At 40.4% G+C, this 20,851-nt stretch overlaps 1 protein-coding gene across 22 annotated transcripts in view; it reads right to left on the bottom strand.

Moving 5' to 3' along the window:
* LOC310717446 (myomegalin) overlaps positions 1-20,851 on the bottom strand; it is a 64,831-nt gene that overhangs the window by 13,717 nt on the left and 30,263 nt on the right. For 14 of the 22 annotated variants that reach the window (XM_083525407.1, XM_083525425.1, XM_083525423.1 and 11 more), the window contains exons 1-25: positions 17,011-19,187; positions 15,306-15,443; positions 14,891-15,010; positions 14,211-14,303; positions 13,922-14,125; positions 13,591-13,749; positions 13,215-13,319; positions 12,961-13,098; positions 12,688-12,867; positions 12,185-12,379; positions 11,739-11,939; positions 11,598-11,655; positions 11,432-11,517; positions 11,267-11,335; positions 11,007-11,113; positions 10,498-10,637; positions 7,640-7,767; positions 6,522-6,685; positions 5,995-6,391; positions 5,666-5,864; positions 4,772-4,888; positions 4,341-4,570; positions 3,899-4,110; positions 3,525-3,760; positions 3,297-3,351 (exon numbers count right to left, since the gene is read on the bottom strand). In XM_083525407.1, coding sequence (XP_083381533.1) covers positions 3,297-3,351; positions 3,525-3,760; positions 3,899-4,110; positions 4,341-4,570; positions 4,772-4,888; positions 5,666-5,864; positions 5,995-6,391; positions 6,522-6,685; positions 7,640-7,767; positions 10,498-10,637; positions 11,007-11,113; positions 11,267-11,335; positions 11,432-11,517; positions 11,598-11,655; positions 11,739-11,939; positions 12,185-12,379; positions 12,688-12,867; positions 12,961-13,098; positions 13,215-13,319; positions 13,591-13,749; positions 13,922-14,125; positions 14,211-14,303; positions 14,891-15,010; positions 15,306-15,443; positions 17,011-18,171 — 4,892 coding nt within the window. In that variant the 5' untranslated portion in view covers positions 18,172-19,187. Of the gene's footprint in view, positions 1-3,296; positions 3,352-3,524; positions 3,761-3,898; positions 4,111-4,340; positions 4,571-4,771; positions 4,889-5,665; positions 5,865-5,994; positions 6,392-6,521; positions 6,686-7,639; positions 7,768-10,497; positions 10,638-11,006; positions 11,114-11,266; positions 11,336-11,431; positions 11,518-11,593; positions 11,656-11,738; positions 11,940-12,184; positions 12,380-12,687; positions 12,868-12,960; positions 13,099-13,214; positions 13,320-13,590; positions 13,750-13,921; positions 14,126-14,210; positions 14,304-14,890; positions 15,011-15,305; positions 15,444-17,010; positions 19,188-20,851 lie in introns of those variants that run through there. The other 8 variants (XM_083525412.1, XM_083525415.1, XM_083525419.1 and 5 more) reach the window with 2 other exon arrangements.

Raw genomic sequence — 20,851 nt, 5'->3', positions numbered from 1 at the left:
TTTTAACAGATGCCCCTATCCAAATGACATACATTTATGCCATTTATAAAACTGGGCAGATGAGGGTTAAGGGCCTTGCTCAAGAGCTCAATATGGGTAGCTTCGTGGTGCTGGTATTTGAACTCAAAAAAATACATCAGAATCCAACATCTCTCTCTTTATGCGGCTATTTCACAAAATCTTTAAAAAACAAATTCCCAAAAAGGCATATGGGTCCTAAGACATTTATCATAAACAAAAAAGCTAGTAGACAAATCTTTCTCTTATATTGTTTAAATTCAGTAAACAATTAAATATTACAATAATTATATAAAAAAAAAAAAAAAAAAAAAAAAAAAAACCACTATATTGACAAAGGTATTGGGACACCTGACATATACGGTTCTTTTACTGGCTCTTTAAAACATTACCAAAAAGTTGGAGGCACACAATTGTATAGGATGTCACTTCACAAACATGTGCACAAAGTCAGCACTATGAAGATATGCTTTACATGGGTTCAAATGAAAGATCATGCTATATATAGTGAGGAAAATAAGTATTTGAACACCCTGCTATTTTGCAAGTTCTCCCCCTTAGAAATCATGGAGGGGTCTGAAATTGTCATCGTAGGTGCATGTCCACTCTGAGAGACATAATCTAAAAAAAAAATCCAGAAATCACAATGTATGATTTTTTTAACTATTTATTTGTATGATACAGCTGCAAATAAGTATTTGAACACCTGAGAAAGTCAATGTTAATATTTGGTACAGTAGCCTTTGTTTGCAATTACAGAGGTCAAACGTTTCCTGTAGTTTTTCACCAGGTTTGCACACACTGCAGGAGGGATTTTGGCCCACTCCTCCACACAGATCTTCTCTAGATCAATCAGGTTTCTGGCCTGTCGCTGAGAAACACGGAGTTTGAGATCCCTCCAAAGATTCTCTATTGGGTTTAGGTCTGGAGACTGGCTAGGCCATGCCAGAACCTTGATATGCTTCTAACAGAGCCACTCCTTGGTTATCCTGGCTGTGTGCTTCGGGTCATTGTCATGTTGGAAGACCCAGCCTCGACCCATCTTCAATGCTCTAACTGAGGGAAGGAGGTTGTTCCCCAAAATCTCGCAATACATGGCCCCGGTCATCCTCTCCTTAATACAGTGCAGTTGCCTTGTCCCATGTGCAGAAAAACAACCCAAAGCATGATGCTACCACCCCCATGCTTCACAGTAGGGATGGTGTTCTTGGGATGGTATTCATCATTCTTCTTCCTCCAAACACGTTTAGTGGAATTATGACTCAAAAGTTCTATTTTGGTCTCATCTGACCACATGACTTTCTCCCATGACTCCTCTCATCCAAATGGTCATTGGCAAACTTAAGACGTGCCTGGACATGTGCTGGTTTAAGCAGGGGAACCTTCCGTGCCATGCATGATTTCAAACCATGACGTCTTAATGTATTACCAACAGTAACCTTGGAAACGATGGTCCCAGCTCTTTTCAGGTCATTGACCAGCTCCTCCCGTGTAGTTCTGGGCTGATTTCTCACCTTCCTTAGGATCATTGAGACCCCACGAGGTGAGATCTTGCATGAAGCCCCAGTCCGAGGGAGATTGACAGTCATGTTTAGCTTCTTCCATTTTTTAATGATTGCTCCAACAGTGGACCTTTTTTCACCAAGCTGCTTGGCAATTTCCCCGTAGCCCTTTCCAGTCTTGTGGAGGTGTACAATTTTGTCTCTAGTGTCTTTGGACAGCTCTTTGGTCTTGGCCATGTTAGTATTTGGATTCTTACTGATTGTATATGGTGGACAGGTGTCTTTATGCAGCTAACGACCTCAAACAGGTGCATCTAATTTAGGATAATAAATGTAGTGGAGGTGGACATTTTAAAGGCAGACTAACAGGTCTTTGAGGGTCAGAATTCTAGCTGATAGACAGGTGTTCAAATACTTATTTGCAGCTGAATCATACAAATAAATAGTTTAAAAATCATATATTGTGATTTCTTGATTTTTTTTTTTAGATTATGTCTCTCACAGTGGACATGCACCTACGATGACAATTTCAGACCCCTCCATGATTTCTAAGTGGAAGAACTTGCAAAATAGCAGAGTGTTCAAATACTTCTTTTCCTTACTGTATATCTCTGACCTCATCCCTATTGAACATCTTAAAAGTGGATTGAAACACTGACTGCACCCCAGACCCCCCCCACCCTACATCAATACTCGACTTTACTAAGTTCCTTGGAGCTAAATGATCACAAATCTCCACAAACACACACCAAAATCTAGTGGAACAACTTCCCAGAAGGGTGGATGTTTTTATAACAGCAAATGGGGACAAATTGTGAAATGTAAAAAAATCACATACAATTTGGGTGCTTACAAATCTTCCCAGAAGATTTGCAAGAAATGAAAGTCTATTAAATAACAGGAATTGGGGTCCACATACTTGTATCCACATAGTGTGTATAAACTATTTTACACTTTAAGCATCACTATATAATAATAAAAAAAATATATATTTATAACTTTTAATCACTAAACCTTTGTTTTACTGATGCGCCAAGTATCAAATCAAGCACCAAAATGCGCCATCTGGCAATTAAAACCGTCCGTGTGGAAACAGAGCAAAAGTTCTGTTTGGTGTCCTGATGATTTACGTAAATTAAAACACCATAATTTCTTTAAAACATTGACAAGAATATTTTGTCTTTATGCTCTATGTTGAGTATGGTTTCACTAATAATAAACATACATTTGCATAAAGTATCCATTTGTGTCCATGTCCATCTTGATCATCTTGATTAAAAATTAAAAAACTAATAGTGTGGGAAGTAATAATTTGGTTACGTTCCAAAACTGCCCGCGATAAACGGAAAAAACGCGATAAGCCGCATGCCACCCCAAAAATGCGTTTTTTTATTGTTTAAGCCGTGAATCATCCTCCCACACACTTTAAACACACAGAAAACATTTGCAAGAATATTGCGAGATGAATTTTGTGTAAATTTGTAGAAATACAGTACACGATCACATTTATAGTGAGTACTGTACTGTACATTATTAACATTTTACTTAATTTTATAATTAATAATTATAATTTTATTTATTAATTTCAATAATCAGCTGTAGTAAAACGGGCGATTTCTGTGTATGTGTGTATAGATAGATAGATAGATAGATAGATAGATAGATAGATAGATAGATAGATAGATAGATAGATAGATAGATAGATAGATAGATAGATAGATAGATAGATAGATAGATAGATAGATAGATAGATAGATAGATAGATAGATAGATTACCTTAAAGCTAATAGCTCGTGGCCCATTTTGTCATCTTGAACTTCTGAACGATCTCCTGTGATACAAAGGGGCAGACAACATCATGTGAAATATAACAATTATACCCTTATAAATCTCAATCTTTATATTACATTCATACCATTACTAGACCCTAGGCAGACAATCCCTATCCTAACAGTTGCTATAGTTGGACTGAAGCTTAATCTTTGTGTCTGTGTGTATACTCACGTCCACTGAGCTTAATGCTGATCCTCTGTGTGAGTGAGGAACTCTGGGAAAGTTGTTCTCGGAAGCACTGGCCCATGTAGTAATCGATATCGTTAGCACGGAGCAGCTCTTCGAAGGCCTTAGTGGTGTCGCCCAGGTGCTGCGTGAGGATATGGCAAATTCCTCGTCCCTCACGCATCCTCTGTCGCAAATGTGACAACTCCCGAGCTTGAGCCTGGATCAGTGTGTTGTATTTTCTGAGTAGATGCAAACAGTAAGGAGTCAGATATCAAACTGAAAACACATATCGACACCATAAACATTACAGCAATGAATATCATGGATAGAACGTTAAACGGCAACCCACTTTGACTGTCAGTATTAATCTTTCTCACCCAGGCCATGTGGCACTCTTCCCCTCCTCTGTCCCTCTTTTTTCTTCCAGTTTGCTGTTGCTGATTTGGTTCTCCAGTGATGCCACACGTGATATCAGCTCCTGTAGCTCCCTGTTGGACTTCAGTGGTCCAAGAGCTGGCCCGTCTGATTGCCAGCCCTCATCCTCCTCAACGCCACTGTTAGCAGTAGATGCTTGGAAGGCCCAGTTCACCTAAGCATAGACAATGAGGGTGAAGTATAATTAAATCAATCAAATGCCTTTAGCTTCTGCCGAGATCCAAAACGTGTGACTATAAATGTATGTGAAAATAAATTTCTTTCATTTTCATTACATTTTTCACCTCCTGAACCTTTCATTTGTCTATAATAGAATATATTATAATATGTCTTGGAGAGCGTTGTCACAGTGACACCTGAACAGTGAGTAAACCTGAACTGTACCTTGCGTGGTGTGCGTTCAAGGCTGGAAGCATAGTCAGAGGTAGTGGAAAGTGAACGCACACGGATCTGCAGTCCACGGATCACTTTGTGGCAGCGAGAGAGCTGTGCACGCAGGTCCTGCACTAACATGTCGTCCGGCTGGGAGCTGTCACCAAGCTGATGCCACGAATTACCAACACTGCTATATGATGGACATGGAAGAGAGTTGCACAGCTCCACATCATCATACTCTGCAGAAAACACAAAAACAGTAAAACAATAGTTTTTTCAGAAAAACAATTACTATATTGTTTGGTAGCTGTAGTGTGTTCATGACTTTTTGCAGTCTGGCATCTGATAGTGTGTTGATATTTGATTATTGTCTTATTATTGCATGATATCTGATTATGCAGTGAAATTGATTTAACGTGCGATGGAGTTTTTTAGCGTACCAGGGCTACTGGTGTCTTCTCTCTCACCCTCGTTCTCACTTCGCCCACTGGTCTCATAGCCCAGATCCTGCAGATCCACCTGCACCTGTTTGCTGTCCTGCTGCACTGCACTATCCGCTGTAAGACACAGAGACAATAGAACACAGATGCACATTAAGACTTTTATATTCTTTCTAAATATGAACCATGATTTCTTTAAATACATTTCTCAGGGCCACAGGGGAGCCTGGAGACCCTGGAGATGGTGTCATCCCATACAATTGCACACACATTACAGAAATGGCATTCATTCTACAACAGGTCTTTGGAGTAGGAGAGGAATTTGGAATCTGGATGTATCTGGATAAAATCCCTGAAGCACATGGAGAACATGCAAACTCCATGCACACAGGGCAGGGATGAGATTCAAATCCCCAAACTCGAAGGTGTAAAACAAATAAAATTAAATGCATTTGTGTGAAATCTATTACAAACAAGATTTCACTGATCGAGACAAATACAGAGGTACTTATACACTTGTGATGTTGTGAGCTGTGCTTTATATTATGAAATGCCTTTTTAACCTAGCGACAAAGACTAGAGTTTATCTAGGGAGAGACACCACAGCAAAACATGTCCTCATGTGTCGAAGCCTAAGGGACAACACATGACTCGGTGTCCTGCGTCATGTTCTAAATGCTTCTTAAGATGTGTGGTGTGCTTTACAGCATACCCAAATGCTGAGCTTGATAGATAAACTTAGATTTAGCTGTTTTTTATGTTCTCAGGTCCTCACAAAGATACATGTCTAATTTTGGCTCCACTTTTGGTTAAGGTTAGGTTTAGATGTAGACCTAGCATTAAAAAGGTACAGTCCAATTTACTGTGTATGTGTTGGTGTGTGTGTGCACGAACTCAGTAGCTCTCTGTACTCCTTAAGCTGGTCAGCTTGTGCGTGTACAGTGGCCTCGGACACCATCAGTCTCTCGCGGAGCTCTCTGCTTTCCTGGCGGCTCAGGGCAAGGTCGCCACGGAGACGCTCTGCATGCTCACGTAGTCCCGCCTCGACATGCTGCCAGAACCCTGCAGAACCACCACTTTCTCCCTCAATCTCCTGCGTAACACAATCAGACACTCTGATTATAGTCTTGTCTTATCCTTTTTCCAGAGATTTACTACTCATCCTAATGTCCTAAGTTGTTTAGTTACTACTGAATGCTAAACTGTTCTTTGTATCACATTACCTGCGCTCTAGATTCGCTCGTATCTTTATGGGCCAGCAGCACTCCGAGGTCCAGAGAGTGAGGCCTGTTACACCTTCTCTTCCCCACGCCTTCTCTCAATGTCACATTTGGGAGGCCACGCTTGCCTCGAGAGGGGCGCATGTCCTCCTCCTCCTCCTCCTCTACCTCTTCTTCATCATCATATTCGCCTTCTTCTTCCTCTATGAGCATGTGGGTTTGCTGCTGGTCATGGGGGTTCAGCCTGTCTGTTTCACTTTGCTCCCACCTTCTGCACTTCACAGATACTTTACATTCAGTTCCCAGTTCACATCCGGATCCGGAACCCTGCACCGATCTGGATCCACTTTCATTCAGTTCCAGCTTGTGGTTTTCCAGCTTGTGGTCTGCTGGAGTACACCTGGGTGGCATAAAAATTCAATAATAAAACGTTTCTATTATTTTCCAATCCAGATCTCCCAGTTAAAGCAGAGTACCGGTATGTGTTTGCTTCTAGTATGTTTGAATGGTGTATGTATGAATTTATCTACCTGTCTTGAGACACTGAGGTACAGTCAACCTGGCTGATCTGGCTTTTCCCTCCTGCTGTCTCTATCTCTTCTCTCTTCTTCTGCTCCACCTCATTCTGCCATCCTCCGCTCATGGCCTCCTGGGATATCCCCCTGCTCACTGGCCCTCCACACACCTTAACATTCTGACACAAGGAGACAAAACATGGCTCCACTGATTCTTATTGCCTAGACTTGCTCATGTTTACTTACTAGATTAAAGCAAGAGTTGCACAATACTGTAGAGACACACTAGAGAGTGAAGATAGAGTGTCTGTATGATATTTTTTTTTGTTCAGTTTAGACATTTCCATTCTTTCCATTGCTTGTAATTAGACAGGGAAAATTCTCCTGGTCTACATAAGTCACACAGATAACGCCTATACTATTTCATTATTAAGGGATTTTAATTGTGTTTTTTTTTTCAAAACTGTTTTTATTCACAAACCTTGTTTATCTGCACACATGCAAGTGTGTTTTAAAAAAAAAAGAGAGAAAAAAAAAGAAAAACAAGCATCATGTCAATCAATTAAGCCACACCCATAGATCATGGTGACATCATGAAGTCTATGATCTAAGCCACAAGTCCAACACAACAGTTCATGGTATGTGAAAAAGGGCATTATTTAAAGAAAATTCAGGCATGACCCAAATAAACCAGTTCAAACACCAGTTTGAATACTGTCACTGGTTGCTTTTTAGACCCTAAGTTTCAGGTTAATACAAATGATTTAGTGATACTCTGAATTAATAAATAACTACAGTGGGATTAATAAGGATTGGTATTCAGCTATAGGTGTGTGAATGCTTGGACCCTAAGAGCTTGAGAACGTTACATTGGCTGAACTGAACAATGTGAAATCACTAAAACAGATGAAAATACAATATTTGAATCACTTCCTGGTAATACAGTGAAATAATGAGCTATAGGTAAATCCCCACAAACTAGCAAACAAAATTCTTTTTTGCAGACATGAGGGTTTTAAGAACATACATATCATTAACAGCATGGAATGTGTACATTCTCTGAATCATTAAACAAGTACAGCAGAACTAGTAGTCAGTACAAGCCTTTTTAATCATGGTGTGTTTCCATTTACCTCTGTGCTAGCCAAACTCTCAGCAGACAGTTTTACATCTTCTTCTATACTGTCAGTGAATTCTTCACTGCTACTGCCTTCATCTTCGTCATCATCGATCTCATCCTCGTCCTCGTCTGTGCTGAACTCTAAACACAAGAATACAGTCTGAAGTTGAAAAAAAAAAAGTAAATAGTTTTTTTTCCTTCTGAAGGCCTTTGCTTTTAAATACTAGTATTGGTCTTCTTTTCACATTCCCTCTTTTTTTTTTTTTTTATATGTTTTGCTCCTTAAGCCTCAAAACGAGGACTCTATTTTAATGTGTTTTCCAAACGTTTCTCTCCTTCACTCCCTGTCATGAGGCTCAAATGGAAAACTCTCTCAGGAAGCTCTAAGCCAACTATCCTGAAGTCCAGCCCATGTCTTCCTCTCTCTCTCCCCTTTTTCCTCCCTCCCTTTCCTCTCTCTCACACACAAACAAGGCAAACAAATGGACACAAGCTGGTCAGTATATATTCCATTCCAAAAAAAAAAGAAAAAAAAAGAAAGGTTGTTCAGGGTAAATGTTTCTAGATCCATGATCTATGAGACGCACACACACTTTGAGAGTATGAAAGTACAGAACAAGTTATATAAGCCGAGACTCCATGTTAGGCTATGAGTGAGTCATTATAAACCACTCCATTCTACAGACCTCTAATGGGTTTTGGCTGCATGGCTATTTACTTACAGGCAGAGAAAAAGCCTGAGTGACATTTTCACACTGACCTGTGGTCAGTTCTCTTAGTTCTGTGACACCAATAAAATCTGAGGTTTTTGTGTAAAAGAGATTAGTGATGTCATGAGGCTTATTTGATATGAAAACAGATTAAAATTCATTTGGTCCAGGGCTGAAGGGTACATTTGGGTCTGGGATTAAGCCTGCTTTTATCCAGTATGTATGTGATTTCTTAAAGCTGTTTATTTCAAAGCAAAACACTAATTTTCTTTGACTACGAGAGATGTTTAATCATTGTCATGCTGTTATAAAACAGTAGACCTCAACAATGAACGTAATTAATTTGTACTGCTATCCAAGTTTGAATTATTTATAAAGTCGTAATTTGTCCATGATTCATAAAAATGCATATTTGTCATGACATAAAATGTAGCCAATATAAATGGAGAAAAGGAGTAAATATTTTTAAGAAAACCTCTTACAAGGGTTTAGACTGTGACAATTTATAGTAAGGCCATTATGTGTGTGTGTGTTTAGACTGTATTTTATGATTGTGTCACTGTGGAAGCATTTAAGAAAATACAGGATTAAAAAAAAAAAAAATTGTTCATGTGCTGATGTCAAACTAAATGTTTCGTGATTACCCTTTAAAAAAATAAATAAAATAAAATAAAAATAAAATAACCCTGGCTGTAAAATAGTAGGCATGCAAACATTAGCATGCATGGTTAGCATGCATGTGTCCATGGACGCTAGGGGACAATATTGAATTGACTGCCAAATAAAAGTATAAAATTAATGTAGTTCTTATATACTTACCTTAGGTGGAAGATTTTATGCTCCAATAGTGTTTGTACTTTAACGAATTATACCACAGCACTGTAAATTCTGATTAACATATTATTGTCTGTATAGTAAGTTCATTCACGGGCCTTTGAACAGCAGATTCTTGATTCATAATTAATGTGTCATTGCTGATATGGTGATTTTTTTCTGTGAGCAGACATTCATTTGGGATTTTTGGAATGAGTCTCCAATGTGAGTGCTTTGTAACAGTCAGGGAGGGACATGGACATGTACAGGACAATCTTTGGGGTGGAGTGTAAAAGAACGGCATGTATTTTTTGTTTTAAATTCGAGACAAAGAAAAAGCACGCAAGGCTGGTTTTCTCAAACATTAATTGCAACTGTAAACAGATTAAAAATGATATGTCATTCTTCAATAGATGAAAATGAGATGCTTTTGGCAAATTGCTGTGTTATAAGAGGAATAAAACAGCTCAGGGAGTGAAGTTATCAGCACACCCTGTCATGCTTTTATTCCTTACATGTCAACTATATGATCTTACTAATGATTATAGTTGTCAAAAAAGAAATAAAAAATACAAAAAAACAGTTCTGACCATATAAGCTGGTTAAGGTTTATTTCCTTTACTGTGTTTTACATAAACATGACCTACTTTTTTATTTTTATTCTGTTGATAAACCTACAAGTCAAAATCTCATTTGGCACCATGTTTCAACAGCAAGGGTGACAAAGACTGTTTTAATTATGGGATACCATGCAGGATGCCACAACTACCAGCTAATCAGTGCTGCGTACCAAATACCAGTTACTGCATTTTACATTTGCATATATTAGCAAAAAATTAGCAAATTGGACAATTAAGCAAAATCCATACTAGAATTCCTGACCCAAATTCAGATTTTAGCACATCAAGCTTAAGGCTTTGACTGGAATATATTAGGCATATCTGTGTTTGTGCGTGGAAATGACGAAAAACTTAAAAAATAAAATAAAATTCCAAAATGAAATGAGCAGACTACGCAGATAGCAGCAGTTCACAAGGAAATATAAACACAAGAATCACAATACACAGCAATGGTAGAACGGACAAAAGCACCCAAAAAGCAAAAAATGCAAACACTTATAGCGAAACGAATAAAACATACACACGTTAGAAATGAATGGAAAAAGTCACATTTGTTTGCCTTGCCATTTTGTGTGTCCACAATAACCACACTGTTAGTACACTTTGCTGTTAGTTGAAGTGCTTTTCTTGGTTCAGACCCACACTTTATTATACGGTGCTAAGAACGGCGCCCTCTGTTGGCCCGGTGGCCTTTTGTAACTTGCAGCCCAAACTCTGCTGTAGCCCACCTCCATAGTCAGCGTGGGCCTTAACTGCCCTGTCCAGTGCCAGAGCTGTGTCTCGGGTCCTGCTCAGGACCTCTTCCAGCTGTCCGCGCAGTGCCTGAACTGTGTCCAGCTCCATGTGCAGCGCCTGCGTCTTCTCCACACTGCTCGAGCAATGAAACAAGACCATTCAAATAATCCAATAGTGAATTATAATGCATGCTAAATCCTTTTAAAACTATAAATTTGTATCTAAGTAGTAGAGCACCAAAGTAGTCACTTCACATTTTTTTTAAAGGATTTCCTTTTGCTGATTTTTTTTTATGAATATAAATGGATATCCTATTGCTTATATATATTTAGGCTAAATAACACGTAGGATTAAAAAAATGTGTGATTATTATGCATTAATGTAATGCACAATCCAAAAGCTTCTATTTCATGACTGAATAAGAGTTTTGTTATTATTTAACATTAAAAATACAATAATGTAATAATGTTAGCTGATCATCAAATTAGGCCCAGGCCCTGACCTGTCTGCTGTGGACTTCATATGGTTCAGGTTTTGGTAAAGCTTCTTCTCAGCTCTCAGGGCCTGGTTTAGCTGCTGGTACTCTGACACCAATTGCTCCAGAGCACTCTGTGGAAAAAGTCATACCAAATTACGTACTGAACGACATACTCTTTTCATCGTAATTAATAAAAAGCATGCCATAACCCTTTAAATGTGGATTTTTTCTATCGCAACTACGAAAGACAATCATTAGAAAATAAAATTATTCCTGTTGCAAACCTGGGGATCTGTGTTAATGCGATTTTCAGGCTTTTTGGTCAAAGCAGATCTTAACTCCATAAGCTCTCGCTGTGAACATGAAGAAGAAGGTGATCAAACAAAAAGCCAAAATAACAAGCAATTTTAATTGAGAGGGTGTGTGTGTGTGTGAGTGTGTGTATGTACCTCTGCCTCTCTGTGTTTCCTCAGGGCGATCTGAAGCTCCTCTTTGACAGCCTGCATCTCCAGCTCCGAGCTGCTATCCCTTGATCCTGCACAAAACACACACTACTCAACTTTTTTCCTAATAACAATAGAACCGAAAACACAAACGTCTTATTAGTGAACATACTTAGTGTAGATGATGATCTGGAGGTTGCTTGTGCCTCTTCCTGACTCTGCATCAGATCCTACACAGCAAGTTCACCACATTTACTATTACATTCACATTAACTCTGAGGTTAGAATGTGCCTAAATATACACATCTCTTACCTGTATAAGGCTTTCTTTCTCTCTCAGTATACTCTGAAATCTGTCCATCTCAATAGCGTGTGAAGCTCCTCTTTCTCTTTCCCTCTCCCTGTCCCGTCTCACATCACTCAGCTCCTGTTCCCGTGATGAGAGCTGCCTGCGCATCTCCTGCAGATGCCTGGTCCGCTCGGTTATCACCTTTCTCAACCTCTCGCCGTTCTCCTAAAGGGTCAGCCATACATCAGAATATGTCAAAACAAAACCGGACAATGGTTAAGAGGTGCCTGCATGGGTGTGTCTATAATCCAATTCCAGTTCAAAACATTTCAATACAGATAATGCAAGTCTCAGTAAAAGCCACACTACTCTTTAAAACTAGGATGGTTTAAAAAAAAATTTTTCCATAAAAAAATATTCTCAGAAGATAGGATTCAAACCCATGTCGATTGTCTATTCTTTGGCTTTACCTTGATGTACTGGTCTCTGGAGCTGATTGTATTGAGGAGGTCCTGAATTAGTGTGTGGTGCTCTTGAGTCTGCCTGCTGCGCTCAGACAGCATCTCTTGGAAGAGGCGCTCTTTCAGGGCCAGACGTGACTTCAGCTCCTCCACTACCTCATTAGGACTTGGGGAGAACTTAGCCAGCAGCGCTGCCGTCAGGTCCTTTGATACAAACATAAACACAAACTTAAACAGCAAAGTAGTATAACCCAAGTATAATAACATATAATTCGGTGATCAAGTATCAAGATAATCTGTAAATAACCATATACAATAGTTACAGGTTTTTACCCCTATATGCAGTTGTTTCTCACAAAAGGCTGTTACTAGTTGGATCAGTGAAGAAAACTCAGGAAGAGAAACAGGTCTATCAGGTCTAACTGAAACGAGTCCTAAACTCACCATGATAAATTAATACAACCGTTTACATGCCAGACATGTGTACACAATGGTCTTGTTTTGATGTTTACCTCGGTCTCTTTGCTGCGTGTGTGTAGCGTAGTGTGCAGCTGTGCGATGATGTTGTCTCTATCACGCAGCGCGGCTGCATGCTTCTCGTCGCACTGCTGTTTGAGCCACTGCAGCTTCCGACATGTTTCCTGAGTCTGCTCCAACTCCAGCTCTTTACTGCGCATCAGACCATCCAGACTCTGCTCTTACACAAATATATACACATTAATACCTACAGAGAATAATTTGAGCTCTGTAAGATGTCCGATTGACAAACAAAGAAAACATCACACCGTGATTGTCTCCTCATTGTTGGTCAAAATACAGCGCAGTCTCTCGAGGTCTCTCTCTTTCTCCCGAAGCGCTAACTGCAGCTTGCGCACCTCCGTCTCCTTCTCCTCCAAGCAGCGGAACTTCTCATCTATAGAGCGCTAAGAAGGCGCACGATGCACAATTGATGCCTTGTATACTCATTGTACAATGGTACTGAGTGAATGGAAAATATGATGATCAGCTGGATTATTATAATACAGTGTGAATGCAGTACCTCAAAAGCTTTGTCCCGGTCACGAATACGACACTTTAGTTTGTCCAGCAGGGCGTCTCTGGGTCGGCCAGTCTCAGCAGGCTGGTCCAGCAGCTCTGAATACTCCTGTAACACACACATACACGAAAAACAAGAAAGAGTTTAAAGTCAAGGCTTTGTGGAAAAATCATAAAATGTTAAAAATGTTGCTGCTGTGGTTTTGCTGCATTCTAGGAAATGTTATATGACAGGTGTTCATCAACTCTTGATTTTATGTGTTAATTATATGTGTATTTTAGTGCCTTTTGTACAGCTACCTAATAAAATTTGTGGAAGTAAAAAGACATAAAACCATGGGCTTAAAGCATGATTCAATTTAAGTTGACTATCTGCAAACCTGCACAATTCTCTCCTTCTCCCTTAGCGAAAACTGTAGCTCTGAGATGGTTTTGTTTTGTTCTAAAACCTCGGCGTGTTTATCGGCCTCGCTCTCCTTCAGCTGAGACTCCTTTACCTGTAGCTCGGAACGCAGCTGCTGCACTGTGCTGCGCAAATCCTGCAATACACGAAAAAACCCACAATGACCATACTGTACTGAAGCGTAGTTTCTATATACGACAGTCTTCACAGTATTCGCTTTGCAGTTAGATGACGTACGACTCAACATTTTTTAGCTGCCCTCCCCACAATTCCCTTCTGTCTTTCGATCTTTTATCGGCTGTTTCTACCTGGTTGTACTTTTCGGTGGTCTCTCTGTGCTGCAGCGCCGCCTCCAGGTCACTGTGCAGGCGGTCACGAGCGTGTGCCAGGTCTTCTGCCACCCTCTGGCTTTGTCTCTGTGCTCGCTGACTGGCCTCCAGCTCCAGCTGGCAGCCGAAGAGAGAGCTTTGCAGTGCCACCACTTCACTTTTCAGGTCAACCCCTTCGACAATCTGGCGACAGAAAAAAAGGAGGGAAAAAAATGACATATTTCTGCATAGGATGAAATGGTAGAAAAAGAATCAGAAATGCATTTACCTGTGAATGTTGGAGTTGAGTGCGATGGGCCATTTCTCTAAGCTTACACAGGGTGGAATTCTGTCCTTCTATAACTTGATATAACTCCTGTGACTGCACACACACACACACACACACACACACACACACACACACACACACACACACACACACACACACACACACACACAGAATATGAGCTTTCCATCCTGCTTTGCATTTTACCTGTGATCATATTTATTCCAACAAGACAGGTTTGACTTGTACATTTTAATAATTCTTTCAGAATTATTGGCACCCTTAAAGAAACTGGACAAAAATCTGCTATAAAAGCACTTTGCATTTTGGAACATGGTTGTAGGGATTTGTGCTCATTCAGATCTAAGCGTATAAGTGAGATTTTAAGTCATGGAGGTCTGGTTAGCACTCCACGATTAAAATTAATACAAAAAAAGATTTGAGATCAGTTCTCTCACCAACTTTGGCAAACCATGTTGCTTTGTGCACATTGCCATGCTGAAACAGATGTGGGGCCCTTTTGTGCTCTTAAAGCAAATTCTTAAATCTACAGTATACAAAGACATTCTAGACAATTGCAGCAGGGTTAGTTTGCTTACAATTTAATTTTGTTTAGTTTCATAGTTTCATTTTCATTCTAAATGCATACTTCTTCTAACATGCATCAACTAAACCCTCTGTACCTCTGTTTCCTTAGTGTTAAGATTTTCAGTGAGGCTCTGGATGGTCCTCTCCTGATTCTGAGCTGCATGCCTGATAGAATGCAGCTCAGTCTCCATTTCGTTCAGCTTTTCCTGTAGATTCTGAAAAACAAAATCCAAAATAAAGACTTCATTAATGTAAATTCATAACTGAAAAATCCGTCATTTGAAAATTTTTGTGTACTGCATGAGAGAAAGTTATGAATTCTCCATCATGCTCTGAGCTATTTATATAAAAAAAATTATAAACCAAGTGGATGAGTGCATGTGAAATCACGAGAACAGTACAGGTCTAAATGCTTGATTCATACACTCAGGAAAGATGGTGGCTATTTTATGATGTGGCACTACAACACAACTGTGGAAAACTAGTTTGTTTGAAAAGATCTTTCAATACCTTGTTGCTGGTTTCACTCTCCTGGATCTTATTTTGAAGTGTCTGAACCTGTAGCTGAGCCTTCTGCAGTTCATTCACGCACTGGCCCGCTGCAGATTCATACTGGTTCAGCTGAGACTGCTGCTCTTCAATCAGAGACTACAACAAAGAGAAATAAGCAGACGTTACACCACACACTCCTGCATCCTTTTTACTGAGACAGCTGTTCTGAGAGACAAACCCACATAAAAATACACACAAGTACAAAGTATTGCCCTTCTGTATAATAGCATGGTTTAACCTCAGTTCTAGTGTATAAAATCCTCCATTTAAATCCTATAAGCCTTATAGTGCATTGAACACAGTCATGGCCCTCCATAGTACAGTAACAATCATGAGATCAGACATCTGTGACTGTGTGTTTTGCCTCCAGCAGTCTGTAAGACAACTAGGTCAGTGGCATTGCCATTTCCACCATATTAACCTACTTTCATTTGAATAGGAAGGATAACGACCACCTCAGCAGACACCAACAAGGGATGAGAGCTAGATTTATTCGTCACTAATTTATTCATAGAGCAAATCTACGGATCAGAGTTGCCACTTCCTGCTTTCGTCCCTACTTCCTCGCTTCACTATCATGCTTGTCAACCATAACAATGTTATTATAATACTATTAACACTAGATGTTTTGCTTTCAATGAATTCAGAGAGCTTTAAATTAAAACGAAACACTGAGACAAGTCCCCCATTTCAGGACATTATTCATCCGATATACAGTAGACTATTGACATGTTGAGAGTTGGGATATAAATTTCCAGCAATTTGTAATCTTTAGACCTGCAAAAATCTACCGTACATTCACACTAACATACAACAATTCACTTGCGTTGCTCCTCTTCAGGGAAAGGTCTTAGTAAAAGCCACTGTAACGACCAAAATAAAGGAACAATTTTCTTTCTACGTTTCTTTCTTTATGTATAGAATAAACAGCAGCTCTAATCTGTTCTTAATGGTTCGGTACATTTACACGACTAGTGGTGTGATTGATGCTGTATTGACCCACACATCCTCAGTGTGACTACAAGCTGCACAATAAATCTTCCCTATACTCAACTACCCTCGGAAGTGATGAACAGGGATCCAGAGGAGATAAACAGGGATAAACAACCTGAGCCTATTCTAACCCAAACCTATTCAATGGCAAAACTATATAAATATATATGATAACCTGTAAGCCTGATCTATTTAAAGGTATAATGAAAAATGATTCTATATAGTATCGATATTATTAATAATAGATGTAATGCACATATGATGCCCACAAACAAGAATTTCAACACGCATTCCAGTTAAAAAAAAGCAAACCAGTTCAACCTGAAACTTTACTCGTACTGAAAGTGTAAGGGTAGCGCATGCTTTTTTTTTGGATAAAGTTAAAATGCGATTGAAGTGGTTTTAACTAACCATATACTTGGAGTATTGACAATCAAAAAGAACCCCTAGACTTCCATAATGTGTGAAATTCAGGTTAATGTGAAACTAGGCAGAAATTCTTGTGTACTGTAGTTTCACAGCCTTATTTTGATTTTAAAAATGTTGAATATTCCTTTTACTGGTTTGTACTCCAAAACCTGTTCTACACGATCTTGTTACTCAAGTCACTGGCTGGTAAGTTAGACATCAAGAAATAGATGGGACACCTTCTACCAAATCATCACTTCACCTTTTTTTCTACCTTCCGCAAGCAGAAAGGCAAGTAATCCACATTTATATCATCCCACATCTCCGCCAGCTCAACCAACTCCAACGCCAGGCTCAGACGAATTCTTGGTGGCATCTCTAGTGCTGAAACTGCCTGATCAGTGGGGGTCCCCAGGGCTTGATCTGGGTTGCCTAGCTTAACGCCAGTATCCACACAGCCAGGTTTGATTAAAACAGGCAGCCTACTTCCATGGGGGACCTGAATAGGTTTGTATATGCAGTTTTGTACCAAGCACAGTGCAAGTTGCAGCTTTCTACTTGCACTTGCGTGGCCTATATTGGGTTCCAAGGGCTGTTCGGAAACAGAGTCCCAGTTCTGCTCTTCCCTAATATTTCTTTCGACCTCCACTACATGGGGTGCTGCACCCAAGGCGGAGGTCAGGGACTCTGCCGAGTCGCTGGAGCTTCGTCTCCCTTCTATAGTCTTGTCACTATCAGGTGAGGCCCTTGCTGTTTGGTGACTCTCTGGTACAAGAGTATTTGATGCTGTTGTTGTCATGGTAGTCTCAGAGTAGCGTGTGGAAGGACCACAAGAAGTACTACGTGCCAACTTTCTGGGTATCTTGCACACAGCTTCATAGTCTGAGTCAGCTACTCGGAGAGCACTGCAGCCTCGGCATCTTCTTGCCCGGTGCCAGAACGAAGACATGTCCAACCCATGGCACTGTGGGTTATGGCTACACTCCAGCGTTTGCTCCTCTTCCTCCGCCCAGGACTCGTAAACTGAATACATCAAATCCTCTTCGACCAGAGCGCAGTACTTGGCATCATGAAGACTCGACATATCCACCATGCAATCTTTCTCCCTAGGTGTCGGGTCGTTGTTGTTGTTCTTGTGATACATCCCGCTGATGCACTGCCGTAGCCGGTCTTTCTCCACCAGGAGCTTGTGCAGCCGCTCGATGGAGAGCGCCTCCACACGAGCAACCACCGTGTCAAAGCGATACATACGCTCAAGCATAAAGGCGCACTTGCTGCACACAAACTCTCCACGACCGTCTCGGCGGAGCTCGTGACCCAGAGCGTGCGACAGCAGCACCTGGAGTCGAGCTGCCGGATGGAAGATCCAGCGGCGCTGATTTCCGCAGAGCTCACGGGCGCAAACCCGGCACACCTCCTTCATCCTGGATTGTTGGAATTAAAGTATTTTCCAGTAAAGATCTTGAAGTCAGAACTTCAGTCCATATCAAGTGTTCAAGTGGGTGCCAAAAAGATCACCAATAATAGAAATGTATTAAGAACTAGGTGAAAGATCTCAGATACATCTGTAGAGCTGTCAGTCTTTAAACCTGATGATCATTTGATCTGTAGAAATATGGATTAAAAATGGAGGGAAAAAAATATGTACTTGAATTGAACACCTTGTTGAATATGGAAAATTGTTTCCTACTTTATGTGGACTAAAGATGAGAGAGAAAAGGTGACAGGAGACTTCATCTTATAATGAAGCCATCCTTTTTGAACCAGGCCACGCTGCAGTCTTTTATATCCGGAAGATGAAGGTCGATTTGCCGGCATGGTACTGTAAAGAACGACATGTTTCTCGGTTTCTGGAAAGCATAAATACATAGTTTAAGCTTCAGTCCTAGTTAAATCCCAAATGTCGCTCAAACCGGTCTTTTTTTCAGAGCCATTTTGTAGCGGAGTTTCTTTCCCTTCGCAGCGCCGAGGATGGTTCTTCATATTCATATCGTTGCTTCATCGCACCTCCTCCGTCACTGCGCTCAGATATATAACACAGGTACCCACGCTTCAGCCCGGCATTCTCGCGCTCTCATTGACCATTTTCTGTCATCTCCTCCATTTTATTTTTCTCCAAAAGGCACAAGCCGAGGTGATGGTTTAAAGGCAGCCGACTCGGTACAGATACCGCCGCTCTCTCAACACACAGCCGCACGGAGCAGTGATGTAGCAGCGCTGCTGTAGTTGTCGAGGACTAGAGAACGTACCATTTCCCAAAACACAGGTTGTGCCATTTGTCGCAACGCGCGCTATAGATAAAAATGTGTATTTCATAATTGAAATCAATCGCATGATAATCTACGTGTAAATAACCAAAAAAAAAAGTCGGTATAATCTTTAACAAATGTTTAAGTAATGTATGAGCAAGTATGGCATTCAAACTTGAGGGCTGTCTCTACCTCTGCAGTGTGGCTTTGGACTTTCCCACTCAGGCTTTACTAAGCCGTAATGTGTTAGGTTCATCGAGCAGGTGAAATGTCGCTCGCGCGCATCGTGCAATGCATGCCATTCCTATACTGCAAATGGTTAAGAACAAAAAATTTATTGTAAATCAAAATGAGGGTGTGAAGAAGGGAAAAACGTGTATATCATTCAAATTCAATAAAAAAAAAAATCATAATTTGCTCACAATTATTTATAATGTCTATTTTATAAATAATTCTCAGCTCAAAATTTTGGGTGAATGCTTTCCTTCATTAACCCAAAATAACATTCAACTGAATGATAATGGTGCAAGTTGCATTCAGGCGTTTCGCCTCATCTCTACATGAAGAGTAGTGATGCAGCTGTGCTTTAGTCCATGCATCTACCCTGTCCTCTTACCTGCTCTAAAGATAAAGGTGCTTTTTACTCATCACTTGTACATTACAGCACAATGAAATTCTTGCGAGCGATGCAAGGAAGAGCGCAGGGTCAGCCATGTACAGTGCCTCTGAAGCACAGAGGGTTAAGGGCCTTGTTCAAGGGCCCAAAAGCGGCCGCTTGGTGATAATGGGTCTTCTGATCAGTAACCTGACCACTGAGCTACCACTTTCCCTGAGCTCAAATAGATCAGCTTTAAAAAGCTTCCAACTTTCGTGTGAATACCACCATAAACCCTGTTGTGTTCTTCGTCTCATCAATAACTACCAAAGTTGTCACCTGAAGTAGACATACTTTTCCAGATTTGATCTGGGTTGCTTAGCTTAAACCCAGTATCCATGCTAATATATGATAATTGTGCAAATGGCATTCAGACCTTTCTCTTCATTTCTACCTGAGGAATAGTGATGTAGCAGTACTTTAATCCTTGCATCCGTACAGTCCCTTCACCTCCTCTGTGTGCTGAAACAGATCAGCATTGAAAAGTTTCCAACATTTATGCGAATACCACTACCAACTCTGTTGTGCTCTCAACACCCAAGGGCCACCTGAGTAGACATACCTGCCCTTATAAGAATATTATCTCAAGCTAAATTATGTATTAGATACATGCTATTTATATAACAAAGCGATGAGATGCAGTTTGGCAGTGCTCAGTCAGATGCTTCGCAATGAGGTCAGTCAGCCTCTGGGTCTCACTTGAACTGATTTCTGTTAAAAAATACAATGCTGGGTCTGTAACCCTACTGCTGCATTCTATGCTGTTTTAGATTATGCAAACAATCCTGCTTAAAAATAGAGCAAAACAACTTCACATACACACACAATGCTATGTATTGTCCAATAATTGGATACAACTATTTTAAAGCCATGGTAAAGGTCATATGGTGTGACATGAACAAGGTTATGAAAAGAAAGTGATGTTCACAGTGTATCAGCTAAACACACACACGTGCACCCACCTACACACACACACACACACACACACACACACACACACACACACACACACACACACACACACACACACACACACACACACACACACACACACACACACACACACGCATATCCCCACATGCTCTGTCTGAATCTTATCTCCCTCATGGTGGTAGCCACAGGAGAGTCATCAATCTCCAGAAAGGTCATGTGTTAACTGAGAATAATGACCAGCATGTGGGGCTAAACAGCAACAAGTA

Source organism: Silurus aristotelis, assembly GCF_946808225.1.
Source record: "Silurus aristotelis genome assembly, chromosome: 22".
NCBI lineage: Eukaryota > Metazoa > Chordata > Actinopteri > Siluriformes > Siluridae > Silurus > Silurus aristotelis.
The sequence above is the reverse complement of the archived record's forward strand: the minus strand, read 5'-3'. Positions and strand labels throughout refer to the sequence as shown.